Source organism: Musa acuminata, chromosome BXJ3-4 (genome assembly GCF_036884655.1).
Source record: "Musa acuminata AAA Group cultivar baxijiao chromosome BXJ3-4, Cavendish_Baxijiao_AAA, whole genome shotgun sequence".
In the NCBI taxonomy this organism is placed as follows: domain Eukaryota; kingdom Viridiplantae; phylum Streptophyta; class Magnoliopsida; order Zingiberales; family Musaceae; genus Musa; species Musa acuminata.
Genome location: NC_088352.1, coordinates 47,908,847 through 47,926,773, shown reverse-complemented (window position 1 = coordinate 47,926,773; position 17,927 = coordinate 47,908,847). Strand labels below are relative to the sequence as shown.

The 17,927-nt window shown below is 40.7% G+C and overlaps 3 protein-coding genes across 6 annotated transcripts; all 3 read right to left on the bottom strand.

Moving 5' to 3' along the window:
- Window positions 1–12: 12 nt before the first annotated feature.
- On the bottom strand, window positions 13–4,879 carry LOC135636895 (protein SPEAR3-like). Of its 4 annotated transcripts, none has more exons than XM_065149031.1 (6): window positions 4,741–4,879; window positions 2,785–4,669; window positions 747–969; window positions 569–676; window positions 324–472; window positions 13–240 (listed from the first exon to the last, which is right to left on the bottom strand). In XM_065149031.1, the coding sequence occupies exons 2-5, from the start codon at window positions 2,817–2,819 to the stop codon at window positions 341–343; spliced, it is 498 nt and encodes a 165-aa protein (XP_065005103.1). In that variant the 5' UTR covers window positions 2,820–4,669; window positions 4,741–4,879; the 3' UTR covers window positions 13–240; window positions 324–340. The 4 variants fall into 4 exon arrangements, with proteins under 4 accessions (XP_065005103.1, XP_065005104.1, XP_065005105.1 ...); XM_065149032.1 differs by lacking the exon at window positions 4,741–4,879 and having other exon boundaries at window positions 2,785–3,356; window positions 4,528–4,665; XM_065149033.1 differs by lacking the exon at window positions 4,741–4,879 and having other exon boundaries at window positions 2,785–3,349; window positions 4,528–4,663.
- LOC103982281 (large ribosomal subunit protein eL37z) lies at window positions 4,691–5,640 on the bottom strand. Its single transcript, XM_009399170.3, has 4 exons — window positions 5,522–5,640; window positions 5,287–5,422; window positions 5,063–5,164; window positions 4,691–4,964 (listed from the first exon to the last, which is right to left on the bottom strand). The coding sequence occupies exons 1-4, from the start codon at window positions 5,522–5,524 to the stop codon at window positions 4,921–4,923; spliced, it is 285 nt and encodes a 94-aa protein (XP_009397445.1). The 5' UTR covers window positions 5,525–5,640; the 3' UTR covers window positions 4,691–4,920.
- A 2,553-nt stretch (window positions 5,641–8,193) lies between these two features.
- LOC103982282 (serine/threonine-protein phosphatase PP1 isozyme 6) lies at window positions 8,194–17,727 on the bottom strand. The gene is made up of 4 exons (XM_009399172.3): window positions 17,279–17,727; window positions 10,144–10,703; window positions 9,665–9,868; window positions 8,194–8,575 (listed from the first exon to the last, which is right to left on the bottom strand). Exons 1-4 carry the CDS (start codon window positions 17,460–17,462, stop codon window positions 8,561–8,563), a joined length of 963 nt encoding a protein of 320 aa, XP_009397447.2. The 5' UTR covers window positions 17,463–17,727; the 3' UTR covers window positions 8,194–8,560.
- Between the last annotated feature and the right edge of the window lie 200 nt (window positions 17,728–17,927).

The window sequence follows — 17,927 nt, the reverse complement described above, 5'->3', positions numbered from 1 at the left end:
GTTTCTGATGTGTGCGGTCTTTAACTGCTTATATTTCACAATGGTTCAACTCAAGATGCAGTTTCTGCAGGTTACAATCAACCATTTGTATCTTTGACATCTATGAAACATCCTATTCCAATCTTTTTTCCTGAGAGAAACAATTTATTCAAACACCGAACCACCCAGAACCTCTCACAGTCACAATCTAAGCTCCAAGTCGAGTTCTTGCAAGGCCTGGTCCTCGTGAAGTCTGTTCGTCTGCATTGATCCAGTCCTTTGTGTTATGGAAGATCTTAAAGTAGCAAGATAACAATGAGGTCAGCTAGATATTTAGGCAATACCTTCTGCATGCTTTGTTCTAAGGGAGGCAGTGCTGCAGTAGGTTGCACTGCTTGATGAGAAGAGGAACACCAATTGCATCTTGCTGTGGCACCAGAACTGAATGCACTTTGTTTGATGTCCATTTCTGCTGTGTCTCCAAAGCCTCTATCTGAAGCTCCATAAAGCTCAAAAAAATTAAAACTGGGGAACTACAGCTCTTATTTTACTCCTGTTGATGTAGCATGTTGAGTGAAGCTTGACATACCATGATACTCTGGTGAAGCTCAAACGGTGATGATGATGATGATGATGAGGCAGTAGTAGTTGAAGAGGGAGATGATGCATATCGCATCTGTACTCTAGCAATATGCAGCTTGAACACAAGCATCAAGGAACTAAGAATTGGACAGAGAAAAGTAGAGATAATTGTCACCAAGAAATACCTTGTGGAGATCACAGTCAAATTGAGAGAGGCAGGTTGCTATTGCTATCATTTGATTCTGTAATATGATCTTCTCTAATTGAGCCACACCAGGGCCTCTTTGAGGATGCTTTGGCTTGTCTGAGTTCTTCTTTCTCCTCCTACAGGACCCATATCTCTCACTTCCTAAGACCAGCTTCTGTGTGTAGTTTCTGCTTTCCATCACTTCACCACTCAACACCACCCTATCAAACAACAGAAGTATACATATATATATATATATATAGAGAGAGAGAGAGAGAGAGAGATAGATAGATAGATAAAGAGAGAGGAGGAGGAGGAGAGAGGGAGGGACATGTAAGGACAATTGTTAAGGACTTTTTTTTTTTTTCTAAAGTGAGCTGTCCCAAAGGTAATATATTATTGCATTGCTTGACTTGATTTTTGTGAATATCTTGATGTAATATACCTAAATTTCTCTTTCTTTACTAGAAAAGCTCATCATATTCAGCAATAGAAGGACCATGTGTCAAAGATGATCACAACTTTGAGCCCATGAATGCACATAAAATCAAGCTTCACAGGTTTGAGTTGCCAAAGATGATCCTACAGAATTCTTTTTTGTGATTAGGAGACAAACAAATTCCATAATCTCATGGTACTTGTTAGGCAAACACAAGGTGAGATCCTAAGGATCATTTTTAATCTTATTGTGACATATGGAAGTACATTGACTTAACAAGCATATGATTATAGTATCAAGAAGCTGCACTGGCAATTCCACAAACCATTTCAGTGAGAAATATCAATTATATTATCTCTGACCAACAGCACTTATATATATCACACTGCTTTATTTATAGACTAAATGAAGGATTCTACATGTTGAGTCAACCTCAAAACTATTATTTCTACTCAGAATTCCTGTATTACTAAATGCTAAAAACAGATCATCTACAAGATGTCGCATGCATCACCAACCTGAGGATCATCAATACCCTTTTGATAATGGTTCCATCTAAATGCCCAATAAACTACTTCCAAATACAGAATAATGAGAGGACAGTGGATACACAAGATAGGGCAGGATGGAGAGGAGACAAGTAATCTCTAATCTAGATTATACCCACATCAAGTCCTAATTAAAGGATTAACAAGAAACTAAAGAAGAAGACAACAGAAGAATCCAAATCTTCTTACAGCTATAAAATAGATTAGAAGCCATATATGTCTGCTGTAAGCAAATTGCAAAGCTAAGTTGACCATAAGAATGCAAAATATAACCTTATTCTTTTATATACAGAATTTGGATAAAACTCAAGTAGCATACTTTTAGCACTAGTGTGAAAATGTACATTTAGGCAGATGACCAAGTTGATACCTCAACAATGTGTAGGTGAGAAATTGTCACCACCAAATGAAGTTGATCCCTTGCTATGAACATGCAATGATTAGAAGTATGTATATAGAATTTATAAACAAAGATGCTATTAAACCAATCTAAAGAAATTGTCTTGGAGAATCTAATTGAAGTGGTGAATTATATTTAAAATGTCATTACAAAATAAGTTATTAGTTTTGAAGCTAGAAGTTGACATGAACCCCAAGCATTCTTCACAACATTTAGAGTTCATGACTGCAGAGGATCCAATAATTGGGACTACAAGTGAACAAATATATTTATTCTATAAAAATAATTAATGTGATTAGAAGATATTGACCAACTTAATTGATGTTGACATCTCAACATCACCACTTATTTTTTAAAAAAATAATAATAGTAATAATAATGTGATTACTTGACTATTCTTGCTTACTTTGAGAGCAATAATCAGCCTCTCTCTCTCACACACACATTTTATAGTAAACAACTGTTCATTAAAATGGTATACAAATGTCCTGAAAACTTAACATGTCTTCTGAACCTAAACAAGAGATAGAGATGGGCCTGATGATGATGAATTATCATTGGAGTCTAATGGTGATTACACAAGAAAAATTGGGTATCTCAACTTCTCTGATTATAGTGTAAGCAGTAAAGAGAAATCCTCTGGGAATACCTTGAACAGTGTCTGGTACCAGCCAGAAGAGACATTTCCAGTCAATGGAGTTCCAGAAACTAGACAGCATGCTTTCTGGGTTTCTGTTGACAAGCATTACTATGAACTCTCCAAGAAATTAGAGCTGATGCATCCATGTTCATATGCTAGATTCACGAGTGCTGACTTTTCATTTCAGCTGATAACACAAAATACTAGTTCTTCATAGTTGCAATATTTCTCGGCAATAATTGTGTTCCAAAATTGACATGATGAACAATATCAGGGCATGAAGCTACCACAGTGCATTAACACTACAAGTTTGGTGCAGTGCCAACACATTTGTGGATCATGCAGCTTACAGAGTTCCTGAGATCCAAGTTTGGTGTTACTCCAATTGACATGGAGAGTGCAGCTGCAGCACTTGTATGCCTTCAGCAATAGGTCCCTTTCATAGCCTTCAGGCTTCTCTCTGATCAGGCTGGTGGAGGCTTTTCCTGGTCCAATGAAGCTTCAATTTTTGGATCGCTGGCAGCAGAAAATGCTGTACTCGTCGCCATTAAATTCATCTCCTCATTAGCTTAACCTGCATCCTAGAATCAAAGTTTAGTTAGTTGATCTGCAATCAATAAGATTTCCATGAATGTAAGGTTGCCTTCTATCTATCAATAAGGCCTCGGGGACTTCTGGCATGAACATTAGCTTCTTTGTTACTCCTGCAGTTATCTTTGTTATTATCATTGTAAGGCTACCTTTCTATCAAAATCCCTACAGTTATCTTTGTGTATTGATTCTGTAGCATGAACATTATCCAATTTGAAAATTGATAACTCTGGATAAAGCCAGGTATAATCCCGAATTAATGATTACTAGATCACCCTTAGAGAACTTTATCCTAGCAACTAATGCCTTCAAGATCATCTTTGCTCCACTTTTGACAATGAGAAACAACACGATCTAATATGGTTTGGCAGCTCAAGACACATGATTTGATGAACACATTTCCTTTGACTTATCAAACATTTGTTTACAGGGCTTCTCTGCAAACTAATTACACTGATTTAGGAATTTCAATATCAATCCTGAAGTCCACGATGGTGAGCCTTAAAATCTACTGTATCTAACTACACACGACAATGGACATTCCAAAAGATAATCTACTAATAAAACTCAAAAAATAGATCTCACATCATCCTTCACAAGTAACAGGAAAAAGATATCTCAGCTACAATCCAAAGACGGATGTTCTAAATTCAATGAAATTAATCAATTTATATTGAGAAAATGCAGCAAATGGCAATCAGTTGTTTACACAATCAATAAAGCTCAGAACACTTGCTTTAACATACGTAATGACGTAGGCATAATGGGATGACTAAGCATTTCCTCAGCAACCATTTTTCAGCAATCTCATCTACATATTGGGGTACCTTAACAAACTATAAAATCTCAAATCTATACTTTATTCATATGCTAAGCCCACTACCACTTCTGACGCAAAATAAGCTGTTTCTAATACAAATGCGCCCTCTGATACTTTTTCAGGATCCCTAAGCCAAAAGTTCATATTTGAAATTTTCAGACTCATCATCAATGTCACACATCATCAAAGCATCGCCTTGTGCAGGTTCACAATCTTTAGCCAAATTCGGTGGCCTAGTGATACATGAAACATGTGCTTGTTGTTAAGTCTATCATTAAAAGTACCTTCAATACAATTACCAAAGACTGTAAGAAATGTCGATAACAACAGAAGAAGATTACCGACAAAGGAAGGAAATGACCCATTCCACAAAAAGAGACCATAAGCTCGTATTTGTCAAAAAGTTCATTGGACTTGTGGATCTGATGACTACGCTACTAAACCCAGCATCCGAAATGCAAAAATTTTACGTCTTGCGGGAGTCTGAAAGTGAAACAATACGTCTGAAGCAACCAGATGATTAATATTACGAAGATGTAAGTTCACAGACAAACCTTTAAGTTTAAATCACAAGCTTCGAACCTTTAAATTCAAAACACAAAAATTCCAAATGATTTCCAGAAAAAAAAGCAAACCTACATAATCCATTTCCAACATCCAGAACAATTATCTAACGTTTGCAGTAAAACATAGGATCGTAAAGAAAAAAGTCAACTCCTTCCCACGTATTGCAACTACGCCGCAGCTGCGGGCTTCTTCCTGGGAGCCGCTTGAGTGCCTATGAACAACCAATAGCAAGAAAAACATCAAACGACCTGCAAATGTATCACGGAAGCTGAAAAAAATGACTTTTTCTAAAGGATCCGGATTGGTGACCTTCGCAGAAGTTGCTCTTGAAGCGACGCGGAACATGGCGGAGGTACCTCATCCTCCCAGTTCCCGTCGTCTTCCTCCGGATCGCCTTCACACTCCAGTTATCTAATCCAGACGAACCAAAAACCGATCATAAGAGATCAAATCCCCGAAACAAGAGAAAAATCCACATAAGCCAAGAGTAACAAGAACAGAAAAAACAAGGATCGAAGGGGTAAACGGATCACATTTGCGGATCCGGCTGGATGGGTAACCGCAGGCTCCACAGCGGCTCTTCTGAAGGTGGAAGCTGCGGCGGCCGCAGCGGACGCAGAGGGTATGGGTCTTGTTCCTCCGCTTCCCGAAGCTGCCGGTTCCCTTCCCCTGCAACCAATGAACAGGGATTCATTCTGGTTATACATCTAGGGATCGAGAGGCAACGACGGACAGAAGAGGAAGAGGAGAAGAGGCAGAGGCGTTTACCATCGGAGCTGCTCTCGGTAAAACCCTAGCCGCGAAGCGAGAGACCGACGGGATGCCATTTGCTTCGGGATTTCATACGGGGATATCGGGTCAAACCAAGCCTGTGGAGCCCAACGAAGAGGCTCAAGGCGCATTGGTTGGGCCGAGCCGGGCCCATAATAAAGGATGAGTATTTCTTTACGGCGACCCGTTCTACATTACCAGTCTCGTGTACCTGCCTTAGAAGCAGACTACAGGTGGGTCCCACTCTTCATCGAGATGCGGGAGACAAACGTGCGTCTCGGGTGTCAACGTCGAAGTCTGCGTGAGGTTAAAGTAGGCCATAGATCAAACTTGGTGTTTAGTCACCAGACTTGAATACCCGTTCGGCTTTCCCCTCTCGCCAACCTGCCATAGAAGCAGACTGGAGGCGGGTCCCACTCTTCATTTGTATGTTGGACGCGAGCACGCGCAGCTTCACAACAAAAAATAAGTCCCATCCTAAATGTGTTTTGAGGTTAAACAAGCCATGAAAAGCCTCATGTTTATCATCGGTTGTATAGCTCAAACATAATCGATCATAAAAATATGTAATCATCATTGGATATGCATAACTATACAAAGTATTCAATTTATTATAAATTTTATTGTCTTAAAGTTAATACAACAAAAGAGATAGGATCTCAAGGTAGTGGTCACCTGATAAGAATAGATCACCGATCAGTATGATACAGATAAATTCATATTCAGTGTTATTTAATTTATATTTTTTAATATTTAAAAGAATTATTAATAAAATTATCTGTGTCTTGTGGCTTATTATCGACCATTCAATTTGATATAGTCTTAGAATGTTATCAGATTTATTATTGACACTAAAAAATATTATATATCGACTCCTATCAAATACTATCGATGTTATTATGGAGGGACAATTATTTCGAGAACTAATTAGTTCATTCTCCGATTGTGTAGTTGTATCATATCATTATAATTTCGATTCGATAAAGAAAAATTACACACATATTTAAATAATATTTAATATTAATTATTTATTATGCTAACAAAGTCTTATTTATATTTTTTTTTGCAATCGAGTGTGATTATAATTCGGAGGAAATGTACTAAATTTAAGGAAGTATTATTGTCCATGTACTTTCACCGTTAATGACATCTAGTGATTATGAATGTAACCGGTCAATGTTCACATTGATTCACATTAAAGTTTGTAACAGATTATCATATAAATAATTGAGAAATTAGTATTTGTCAACTACAATATGCGGCTAAGATTACGATGTCTCGACATTTGAACAACAAGCTAGAGAAATCATATATTAACCCATCGACCTCTAATACTATACCGAAGATTCATAATCGATGTTAGAGTAAGTTAAAGCAACGAAGAACCATGAAGATCCTCTATTTCATGAGGCAAGAGATCATCCACACCCTTTGCGTTTTATTACTGATGTAATAGAAGAAGAGGAAATACATCCCTAGTAGAAGGAAGATCGCTCTTGATCAAAATTTGATAGGAGTTGGATAACATCGAGCAAGACTACTCAAGAAACTAGAGACACTCAATCATCACAATTGTCCACTCAGCATGCAAAGGCAAAGAAGAAGACAGTAGCATCAACCACATTATTGAAAAGAACCGATTCGGGTGATGAGACACCTTCTCAATTGCATTAAGCAATTCATTTAATCCGAAGATATAGTAACAATGTTGACAATAGTGTCTCGATCAATGATGGCGACGATGCCGGGGAGTTGATAGTTTTATTTATATAGTTTGAGGATGATGTATGGATTGAGAAATAGTATTTTACATATATCACCCAAGATTCATATAACAAAGCTCAGCGAGGTACTAGTTAAGTTTATATACAAAAGAAAGTGAAAATAGTGTATGATTTTGAGCAGATACGATACAGCTTATACGATAAACATATAGCGAAACTCATTATATTCACAATCGTCATATCATGAAGAATATTATAACCAACTTTTACAATTATCGTATTCACATTCATATTCATAATGATAGTTGATTATTCTTCTTTGAGCAGTAGTAATTGATCATACAATACAACTCAAACAATACAAAGCAATAGATCACTGGTATAGAAGTTCTGATATTATCCAACATATCAAATTCATATATAAATATATAAGATCGAAGACCCCGATCATTCTTTTTTTTGTAAAATTCCAACATTCTTTTTAATGATAAAAATCATATATATCCATTAATCGATTATTTGATTTATTTAAATCTTAAAATTTAAATTATTTAACAAATAATATAATAATTTAAATTATTTTTATAAATAATTTAATATAAATAAAAAAAATACTTTAAAATAAACCATAAAACTACTCAAATCCTTAAAAAAAATATATACCACTATTCTTTCAAATTTAAATTATTTTTACTAAAAATATATTAAATTTATATCTATTTTTAACATAAAACCTTTAATCAATTTTTTTATTTTTATTTTTAAATCATAAAACCACTTTCAATCTTTTTTTTCAAACTGCCAGTGCATCTCACCATACAAACACATGATATATAGATATGTACCATACCACTAATTGGTTGGTACATCAATATAAACCAATAAGACAAACCTTGAATGAAAGAATTTTGAAGAAACCTTACTATCCCTAAAGGACATGAAAAATTCGACACATTATAAAATTCCTTCATTCATTTGTGTAATAAACACAGTTTTCGGCAAATGAGCAAGCGTTAAGATTTCAGAGCAAGCATTCAACAATAGATCATGATTAGCAATTTGATGAGTTCTAAGATCGGAGCTAAACAAACTAAAAGACTATATAAACTAATAAAAGACAGGGCATGACCACAAGGTTATCTTTTGCATTCAGCTTTACAACATTTGGCAGCCAGGCAATGTCAGAACAATCGTGAAAGGTCGCAGATTCTGTCTTTAAACTCCAACTCCGTGAATGGTGGTAAGCAGTCGTCTCCTCAAGCAAGGTTCTGTGTGTCCCAAGAATAGAGCCCACATCGAATGACCTCATATGTCAACATCTCCCTCCCTGATAAAAACCAGACAATATAATTTCATTTTTTATATATGACAAAAATAAGCATCCAAAAGGTCACAAGTTCTTAAATTCAAACTCAGAACAAGGACTGGATTAAAAAGAACGTTTCCTTCCTGCATGATGACCATTCACATAGCATATTTGGTTCTACTCGACAAACAGAAGTACCACGAAAACCAAATGACAAATTTTGAGGCACATTTAATAGATGGCATCGTAGTAACTTTTGAGGCCTTTAGACTATTATTTAAAAGCTCCAACAGAATCAACATTTTGAAAGGTTTTGAAGAAAACATGGTTATGGAGTCTGTTCTATGTAAAAATACTAATCCTAGTTCTATGTTAGGAAGATGACATGACAAATAAATTCAGCTTTCAATAGACAAAATGCAAAAGGCACCCACGAATCAAGTTGGAGCAAAAACAAGAATTCCAGATCAGGGCCTGAAACAGATTCCCACAAATTAAACCTTAGCGGCAGCAATTAATTGCATGTCAGGCTCCACGCTATTAGTCCGAATATCAGCAACTTCTACCAACCTAGATGATGATCAGAGGACTATGCAGATTTGCTGATTTATATGCTTCATATTCAGGTTACCAAACACATCCATTCACTGTAAACCATTATGTCAGCTTGCATACATCCACCTTAAAATTAAAAAGAAAAGATCCAAAAGGTTAAGAACTCAAAACACCCAACCCATCAGATGATTTGAAAAATAGGAAAACAAATATATCCCTTAAGACAACTAACATATAAAGATCTCTAAAGAGAGTGTGTTCAATGCATGAAAATAACATGCCATTATCATCTTTGGTAAAAGCCACTTAACTAGTGACAATTTTTATGCATGAATGATATGGATTTTATGACCAGTGGGAATCCATTATCTACAATTCTATAGATGAAGAAAGAAATGAACAGTGACACGTGAAAGAGAAGAGTCCCAATAATTATTGAGCAATATCTGAAAAAACATGATTGTAACAAAATATCATATTTTTGCAGAATGATCATCCATAATATAGTATGCAGCCATGACTGGTGAAATGCCAATATGTTCTCCAATTTATTACCTTCCTGGGAGGTGTTCCTGGTTTTAACATATTCCCAAATCCCTTTTTCTTATCAGCTGGTTTAAGTATCTGAAACGAACAGGTCAGAGTGCCATCTACACTCATCAAAGCACCAGCATTATCAAATTCCCCACAATAGTTTGGGGCAGAGAATATTGTCACCAGTTGGCGCTTTGCAAAGAATTCATAGCCATCTTCCACAACCTGCCAAAAGATATTAACCATATGCATTACAGTTGGATTGGATTTTTTCATTCAATAAAGTTTCCAGCAAGCGGATGGTTACTGAAGATCACTGTCCTATGATTCATCTGCTTCGATGTTAGCAATACTACATCGGAATCACATTTCTGGAGATACTAAATTGAGCAAAAGCATAACAAAAGTCTATCCTTTTCCAATATGCTGTTTGTGTTTGTTTCAACAGCTAGGCAAAATGAATAGCGACCTAAATGAAATTTCAGTGTACCACAGCTAACCTGGTGGGCACGACAGATGAGATCTAGATCATGCTTCTGAAGAAACTCAGCCACCTTGTCAGACCCAAAAGTATAAGAGACACCTCTATCATTTTCTCCCCAACCCTCGATATCTTTGTCAGGGTCTGACCATAGCAAGTCACAAAGGAGACCTTGGTCTGGAATATCCACTGGACGAGCAATATTTCGGATCTGGTCCAAGCTCTTTAGTTCAGGAGATAAACCCCCATGCATACACAGTATCTTGTCATCAACAAGTGCAGCAACCGGAAGGCAGTTAAAACATTCCGTAAAAACTTTCCACAAACGAACATTATATCTCCTCTTGCACTCATCATAGAATCCATATATACGATTAATAGAAGCACATTCATGATTACCCCTTAACAGGAAGAAGTTCTCTGGGTACTTAATCTTGTAAGCAAGGAGTAGGCATATGGTTTCTATGCTCTGCTTACCACGATCAACATAGTCCCCAAGGAACAAATAATTTGCTTGTGGTGGGTATCCACCATATTCAAAAAGGCGAAGAAGATCAGCATATTGGCCATGAATATCTCCTGCAGTCACCAAAGTTAGTATGTTGAGATGGAGTTCTGAATTGGTACAATACAAACAAAAATTTGTGTTCCGCATCCTTATCAGGCAACTATCAATTCTCTAGGAGAGTAACAATGCAAGCACTAGACATGTAGAGAACAGATCAGGATCAGGCTGCAACTTCTTGTGAAATAGCATTTGTCCCAATTACATATTCTTATGAAAATAGCAGCAATAAACACTACAAAAAAATGCAAGGACAAAGAATCCCAATTAATTTCCGACAAGGCACAAAAATCGAGCAGACATCAGCTTTTTGACATCATTAAGGACACACTAATATACAAACAAGCTTTAGCACCACAGTTTTCAGTAGAGTAACTAAGCAACATAATACTACAATGGATCTATCAAATGATTGCTTGGAATCCAATCCACTCTACAGTCTAATTAAATGTTTAGCCACCACATAATTATTGCAAGTAGACCAAATTTTCTCCATTATATATGAAAAGGAAGGCTGTTAATATAATGCTTACAATCCTCAACACACAATAGCCACTGCTGTATCAGCAGCTCATCAACCAAATCATCTTATCGTTTTGAGTTCAAAATGATTTGTGCTCCGACTTCTGATGATAAACTTCTAACATTTCACAACCATCGGACAGAATGCCTCCGCATATCAAACCTTTCATTTTAACATGGATGATTACGTACTGACCTCTATGGAAAAGTGACCAATAAAGACTTGTTTGGACTAATTCAATTTTAAAAATAAATTAAGGTCATCACACAAAAAGACATCAAGAGAATCTCAACTGTATTATGCTACATAAGATCCCTTAGGCTCATCTTCTTTAGATTACATGATACCAGACAAGAACCTCAATTAGGAGAACCAGAGGCCAAACAAACTAAGAAAGGAAAGAGAACTCTATAGCCAAGATCACAGAACAATGAGGGGGAAAAGAGGATATGGTTCAGTTGGCTTTTTGTTTATTGTTAACCCTATCCAAAGCCCCTAACTAGATTATAAAAGGTATTTAAACTTGATTGATTCAAAAAGGTTAACACCTTTGGCAACTATCAAGTGGTGATTAGTATTGGTACCAGTATCATTTTCTAAAAACCTGGACTTTGGAATCCGTTGCATTCATTGCATTATAGAGACCACATAGCGACAGCCCTTTAATCTCAAACTGAGAACAATATATAATATTGAAACATGATTGTGTAATACCTAGAAAATCAAGCATTATTAATTATCAGTTTTAACTTGGACCCCAATTCATAGCTAATGCAAAAAAAAAGAGAAGCAAATTGTTATGGCCTGGTTGCACCAAAGTTTGAACATATATGCAAAGAGAAAACAATTTATTCATATTGTTAAAAATGATATCTTACAGGAACTGCTTAGAGAGTAGCAGTATGTCACGGACAAACTTCTAAACAAGGTGTTTGAAGTAATGCTTATATATGTCCGTGTCTATTGGCATGTTCATGCCTTGTACAACATGAAAAGGGGCGGCCGAAGGCTTAATAGTCCCATTTTAGTTGGGTTGGTGGCCTCTTTAGGCTTGTAAATAAAGGTTGTGTCATGTAGACACGTGCGAGAGCTTTTCGGTCTGTAATGGACCATTTTACCCTTTGTTGTGCCACTGTTCAGAGCTTGTAAAGTCTGTTTGTAATTTGCTTTGTCTATGAAGTGTTTTTCGGACATGTTTGCTTGTGGATCCCGTTTGAGGCGTTCTCTTTAACCCGTTCTCTCTTTTGTTGGTCCTAAGGGACAATGGGAGGCTTCGGGGAGGCTGACCTTTGCGGACGGACGCGCAAGGGTGCCGCACGACTTAGGCAAAACCAGCTAAGTCCGTGTCATATGGTATCAGAGCGGGACAAGCACTCATAGAAACACTTGACATGCAAACGTGGGGGACCTAGCGGGGCTGCGTTGAGGGCAGTCAGCACATGCGCGACCGTTTGAGGGAAAACGGGCATGGAGATGTAGGGAAAAGAGTCGCTCAGAGGAGCGGGCATCTGAGATTGGCATTCAGAGGAATGGCCAACCCTTCGCGCAAGAGGCACCACGAGAACAGGCAAGCTTGGAAGAATCTGGAGCGCACAAAGGTTGGGATGGCTGAGTTTGAGCTACGGCTCAACATTGACAACTTTACTTGATGGTGCTCAAGGCAAGCGAGGCGCTTGGCAAAAGGACGAGACCATGCAAAGTGGAATGAGTTGCTCAGCGACCGAAAGAGTTGTGCAAAGCTCACAGAGGTGAGGGGAATTGCTAACTCGAAGAATTCGGTACTCATGCATGGGCTTGTATGCGGACGATGGATTGTTCGTGGCCATCCCAAGGCGACCGAGACTCGGCGCCATGGAGCATTGAAACTTTCTCTTCGGCATGCGAAGGATACGTCCGGAGGAGGCTGAAGTGTGCAACGAGTTCAGCATGTTGCTAGGCCTGGAGGGGTGCAGCGGTGGCTGTATTGACGTGGAGGCGCAATCTAGCAAGTGCGTTTGCAAGAGGCAGAACAATGCACAGTTTGTTCAGCAGATCGGAGTAGTCCAAGGGGATGGTGGTCTCCGAAACGAAGAGAGATGTTGCTCCAACGGGACAGTTATCCAGGAGGGATAAGTCTCGGCTCTCCAGAGGGAGAATCATGTGAGACGGACTTCACATGTTGAGGAGGAGTACCTCACAAACAACAACTCCACGAAGCTCAATGGACCGAGCAAGCAGCGAGGAGTTGTCACATGATCTCGCTCGAGAGAATGCATGGGTGGATGCATTGCGAGATCAAGTGGGGGAGCGACCTGAAGCAACTTAAATGAAGGCACACTTAGAGTCGATATGGAGATCGGACTCAAGGGAGGGCTGACCCGTGGAATGGTGGGCGTGAGGGCCACCATCAACTCAATGCAAAAAAAACGAGGAGCGGAGCAACTTGGGGGTAACTTGGCGAAGTACTCAAGCCGCTTGAAGGGAGCCAGCATAGAAGTTGGAACATGGAGCAGAGGCACAGTGCTTTCCTTAGACAGAGGTCAAGGACATGAACTCTTGCAGAGGCAAGAGTAAGATCATGTTGTTCCATGGGTCCTTCATTCTGACGGAGCAGACTCATCTTGCATGGTGCCAAAGACGAAGGGAGCTTCGGGGCACATGCACCTTATCTCGGAGGAGCATTTGATGGAGGAACTAAGGCGACTCAATTTGCGGAGGCGAAATTGAGTTCAGAAGGCCTTAGCACGGGGCAAGAGGATGCAGAGGCGGGTACTCTTGAATAATATGCCATAGTGTTGCCATTCGAGTTGCTATGAAGGAAGCGGTGCGCAGCGGAGATTGTGCTGGTAGGGGCAGAGGCCCAGGATCCAGGCAATGGTGCACAATTTACAACGAAGTCGGTGGACTTCGGGAGCTTCTAGGCGACGGACTGTCCTAGAGCGGTGCTTCATCTAGGTGTGACCCAAGAGTGGGTGGATGAAGGTCGATTGCCAAAGGAGCGAACAAAATCGAAGGTGGAGGAGACCCTGCGATGTATTGGCAGAGGCCACACATGGAGGGTTCACAATTCGAGTTTATTCCACAAGGATCAGAATGCAATGGAGATGTCACCAGGAGGCGACATGGTGCAGCGGATCGTGGTGGGACAGTTCGTGGCAATGCGATACACACGACAGAGTCCCGGGAGGGACTAGATCATATGGAGGTATGATCGGGAGCTACTGGGAGCTCCGCTTTGGTGAACAACACGACGGCAAGAAGGGCTATGGATTCAAGGAGTGAAGGCCATGGTACCGCAGAGGCGGGTCTTCCGGGCGTGCACCGAATTTTGCATCGGATGAAAACCTTGGTCATCAGCATATGGGGGCTGGGTTCCACCAAGGGAAAAGTTCGAATGCAAGTACCAGTGAGTCCCATGAGAGGGACTTGATCATGCAGAGGTATGATCGAAGCAGCTGGAGAGTTGGACTGCTCCAGAGCTCATATTCGCTTAAGGGAGCCCGACAAGTCAGAGGACAAGGTCGAGTAAGCGAACGTTGCTACCAAGGAAGCTAAGGAGAACAGAATCGGTGCAAACCCTACAATGTGATGGCAAAGGCCATGCATGAGAGTTGTAGTCTGTATTTCCATCGACCAAACAGGCTGCTTGGAGAACACAGAGGTATTGAAGCAGGAGGTCGAAAGGGGCGAGGAAGCGACGACAAGTCCAGAGGAACTTAGCTACCCAAAATCAAGCAATCAATGAGAATGGAGGTGGACTCAGAGGAGTGTCACGAAGGCATATCTATTGATTGTGAAGAAAAGGGATGTAGATGCGAGACGACGGATAGTAGGGCCATGGGCATGGCAGCGCCATGGTACCGCAGAGGCGGGACTTCCGTCAAAGTCATTGATCCCTTGCTCTCACGGAGGGAGAGCGCTTGGTCGTGAAAGGGGCCGAGGAGGTGGAGCATGCAGAGGCAATCTCCAAGTACCGAGACAAGGCTGAAGGGCAGAGGCCAAGAAACTTCGTAAGACCGGTGTCAACAAGTTTCTCATCAAGATAGCCGTAAGTGAAGGACTTCGGGTCATGCAAGAGTGCACGACCAAGGAACGAAGCAGGCAGTACGTGATGCTGTACCTTTGCTACTCAGTGGAGTAGGCGGCAGGGTTGATGGAGAAGACGGTACAATCCCAGAGGCGACCTCATCTATCAGAGAATTACTCCAAGTTGGGGTGAAAACTTCCTGGATTCCAGAAGTTCAATGGCATTGAGAAGGTGAATCACAGTAGCTAACTCAACGCAAGGAGTGCAAACACTTCAAGTGCTTCAGAAGTGTGAGCAAAGAGCAGGCGAAGGCCAGTAACCAGCTCGATGCATGAAGTACAACCTCGAGGAGGCGGGCGAAGTCAAGTAACCTTTGCCTTCTCAACTCTTAAGAGAATGGGCGAAACCGAGTACCCCAGTTCTCTTATCTATCCAGCAGAGGAGCTCTGCACAAGTTCAAAGACCCTTCGAAGATAATGGAAGACAATAGTTGTCAAATCCTCACCAACGGTGATCAGTGCTACTGAGAGTAGATTGTCCGCTTCATTTCCCAACGAAATGCCAATCGAAAGCGGAAGTGATGCGAACCTACTTGGATGTGACAACTAACTGAAAGAAGAGTCAATGAGCAGATTTTGTGGAGGAAGGACCCAAAACTTCAGAAGTTTGCGAGGCGATGCTCGTTAAAGCTCCAACAAGCATCCACCCAGTTCAAGCAGCATGTGGAAATTTTGAGAAACTGGCGCAATAAGAATGGTCTTTTCCTTCATTTGGTGGATCCGCAGGAATCAACGAGGATCAACACAACTCAGCCAACCCCACACCAGAGTAAGAGTCATTGGCGAGTAGAAGCAGCATGGCGGATCAAAGGTTCGACTACTCAGAAACAGCAGCGGAGAGCAGCTGGAAACCAGAAGGCGCATTGCAGCTGGAGCAGAAGATTGAAGACTCAGCAAAGGCGAAGAGTTGCAGTGTTCACAAAGGCTTCGACGAGGACGTCGAAGGGATAAGTGGGGGAGAATGTCACGGACAAACTTCTAAACAAGGTGTTTGAAGTAATGCTTATATATGTCCGTGTCTATTGGCATGTTCATGCCTTGTACAACATGAAAAGGGGCGGCCGAAGGCTTAATAGTCCCATTTTAGTTGGGTTGGTGGCCTCTTTAGGCTTGTAAATAAAGGTTGTGTCATGTAGACACGTGCGAGAGCTTTTCGGTCTGTAATGGACCATTTTACCCTTTGTTGTGCCACTGTTCAGAGCTTGTAAAGTCTGTTTGTAATTTGCTTTGTCTATGAAGTGTTTTTCGGACATGTTTGCTTGTGGATCCCGTTTGAGGCGTTCTCTTTAACCCGTTCTCTCTTTTGTTGGTCCTAAGGGACAATGGGAGGCTTCGGGGAGGCTGACCTTTGCGGACGGACGCGCAAGGGTGCCGCACGACTTAGGCAAAACCAGCTAAGTCCGTGTCAAGTAGGTACCTAGATAAGAACCGATGTCATACTTTGAGAGCATGTCAACGCAGCAATAGAAAAAGAGAAAACTACACACATATTAGCTTAGAAACTTCATGTTTATGGCAGGTATGAAGACATGCGGCAACCATTATGACCTAGTTATAGCAAATGCGATTAGAACTCCAAGATTATCAAACTATTAGCCAGAGACTTCACCAGCACGCCGAAGTTCCAGACACCATACAGATATCAACGACATGTGTCAAATGAAAGATATAAGAAATCTGACCAGAAGCCTTTCTTCGGCGCCATAAAGAATAAAACAAGTAGGAGCGCGGCGCATGGCAAAGATAACAAGAACAAGCCATTTCAACTACACATTAAGCAAGGATGACAGTCATGGCATCGGTATTCCTACTAAGATTTCGGTTATCGGGACCAATCAATCTTGGTCTCAGCGGATATCAAACCGAAAACGAAAAGACGCTCCAGTTCGAACGCGTAAGAAAGCAGAATAGGCAAAAGAACACATCGTGCCTCCGATGACAGAAGAAAAAGCAAAGGATTCGAAACCACAATAAAAATCAAATCTTGTTTTGCCACGTTACCGCAGATTTTGATGGGGGCCTCGAGCTCCAGCAGAATGGGCTGGCTGACAAAGACCTCCTTCGACGCGACGCAGAGCTGCCGGATCTCCGGGTCCGTCACCTGCGCATTCTTGACCGCCCGCCCGCGTTTGGTCTCCAGAAGTCGCCGTATGATATCATCCAGCACCGCCGCGTCCATCGGCATCCTCCCTACTCCTCCTCCTCCCAAAACCCCTCCCGAACCCTAATTCCCGCCGTCGCCCGAACGATCTATTGCGAAAGAAGAAGGAAGAAGAGGATCGAGAGCTCGCAATCGCTTCAATCCGGGGACAACGAAACCCTATCGGACTCTTGCAAGGTCAGAGGAGGGAGTAGAGAAGAAGGGTTGGGTCCAATTAGAGCAAACTTCCCGCCTCTCCCGACCGAGATAGAGAAAAGAGTCGTCTTTGGAGCCCTAAATAACCCCACTCCTTCCCGACGTATAATACATGCCTTTACATACCCCCTTTCCCCTTGAAACTGTTATAGTCAGGTGTTACGAGCACCTTCGAATCGTGATATATTATGATAACGCTTTAAGGAACGTAAAATTGGAGTTAATATAACGGTATGCACCTCCAAATCGTTATATTCTTCCGTTATCATGAAACAGTCACTTTTAGGCTGTTAT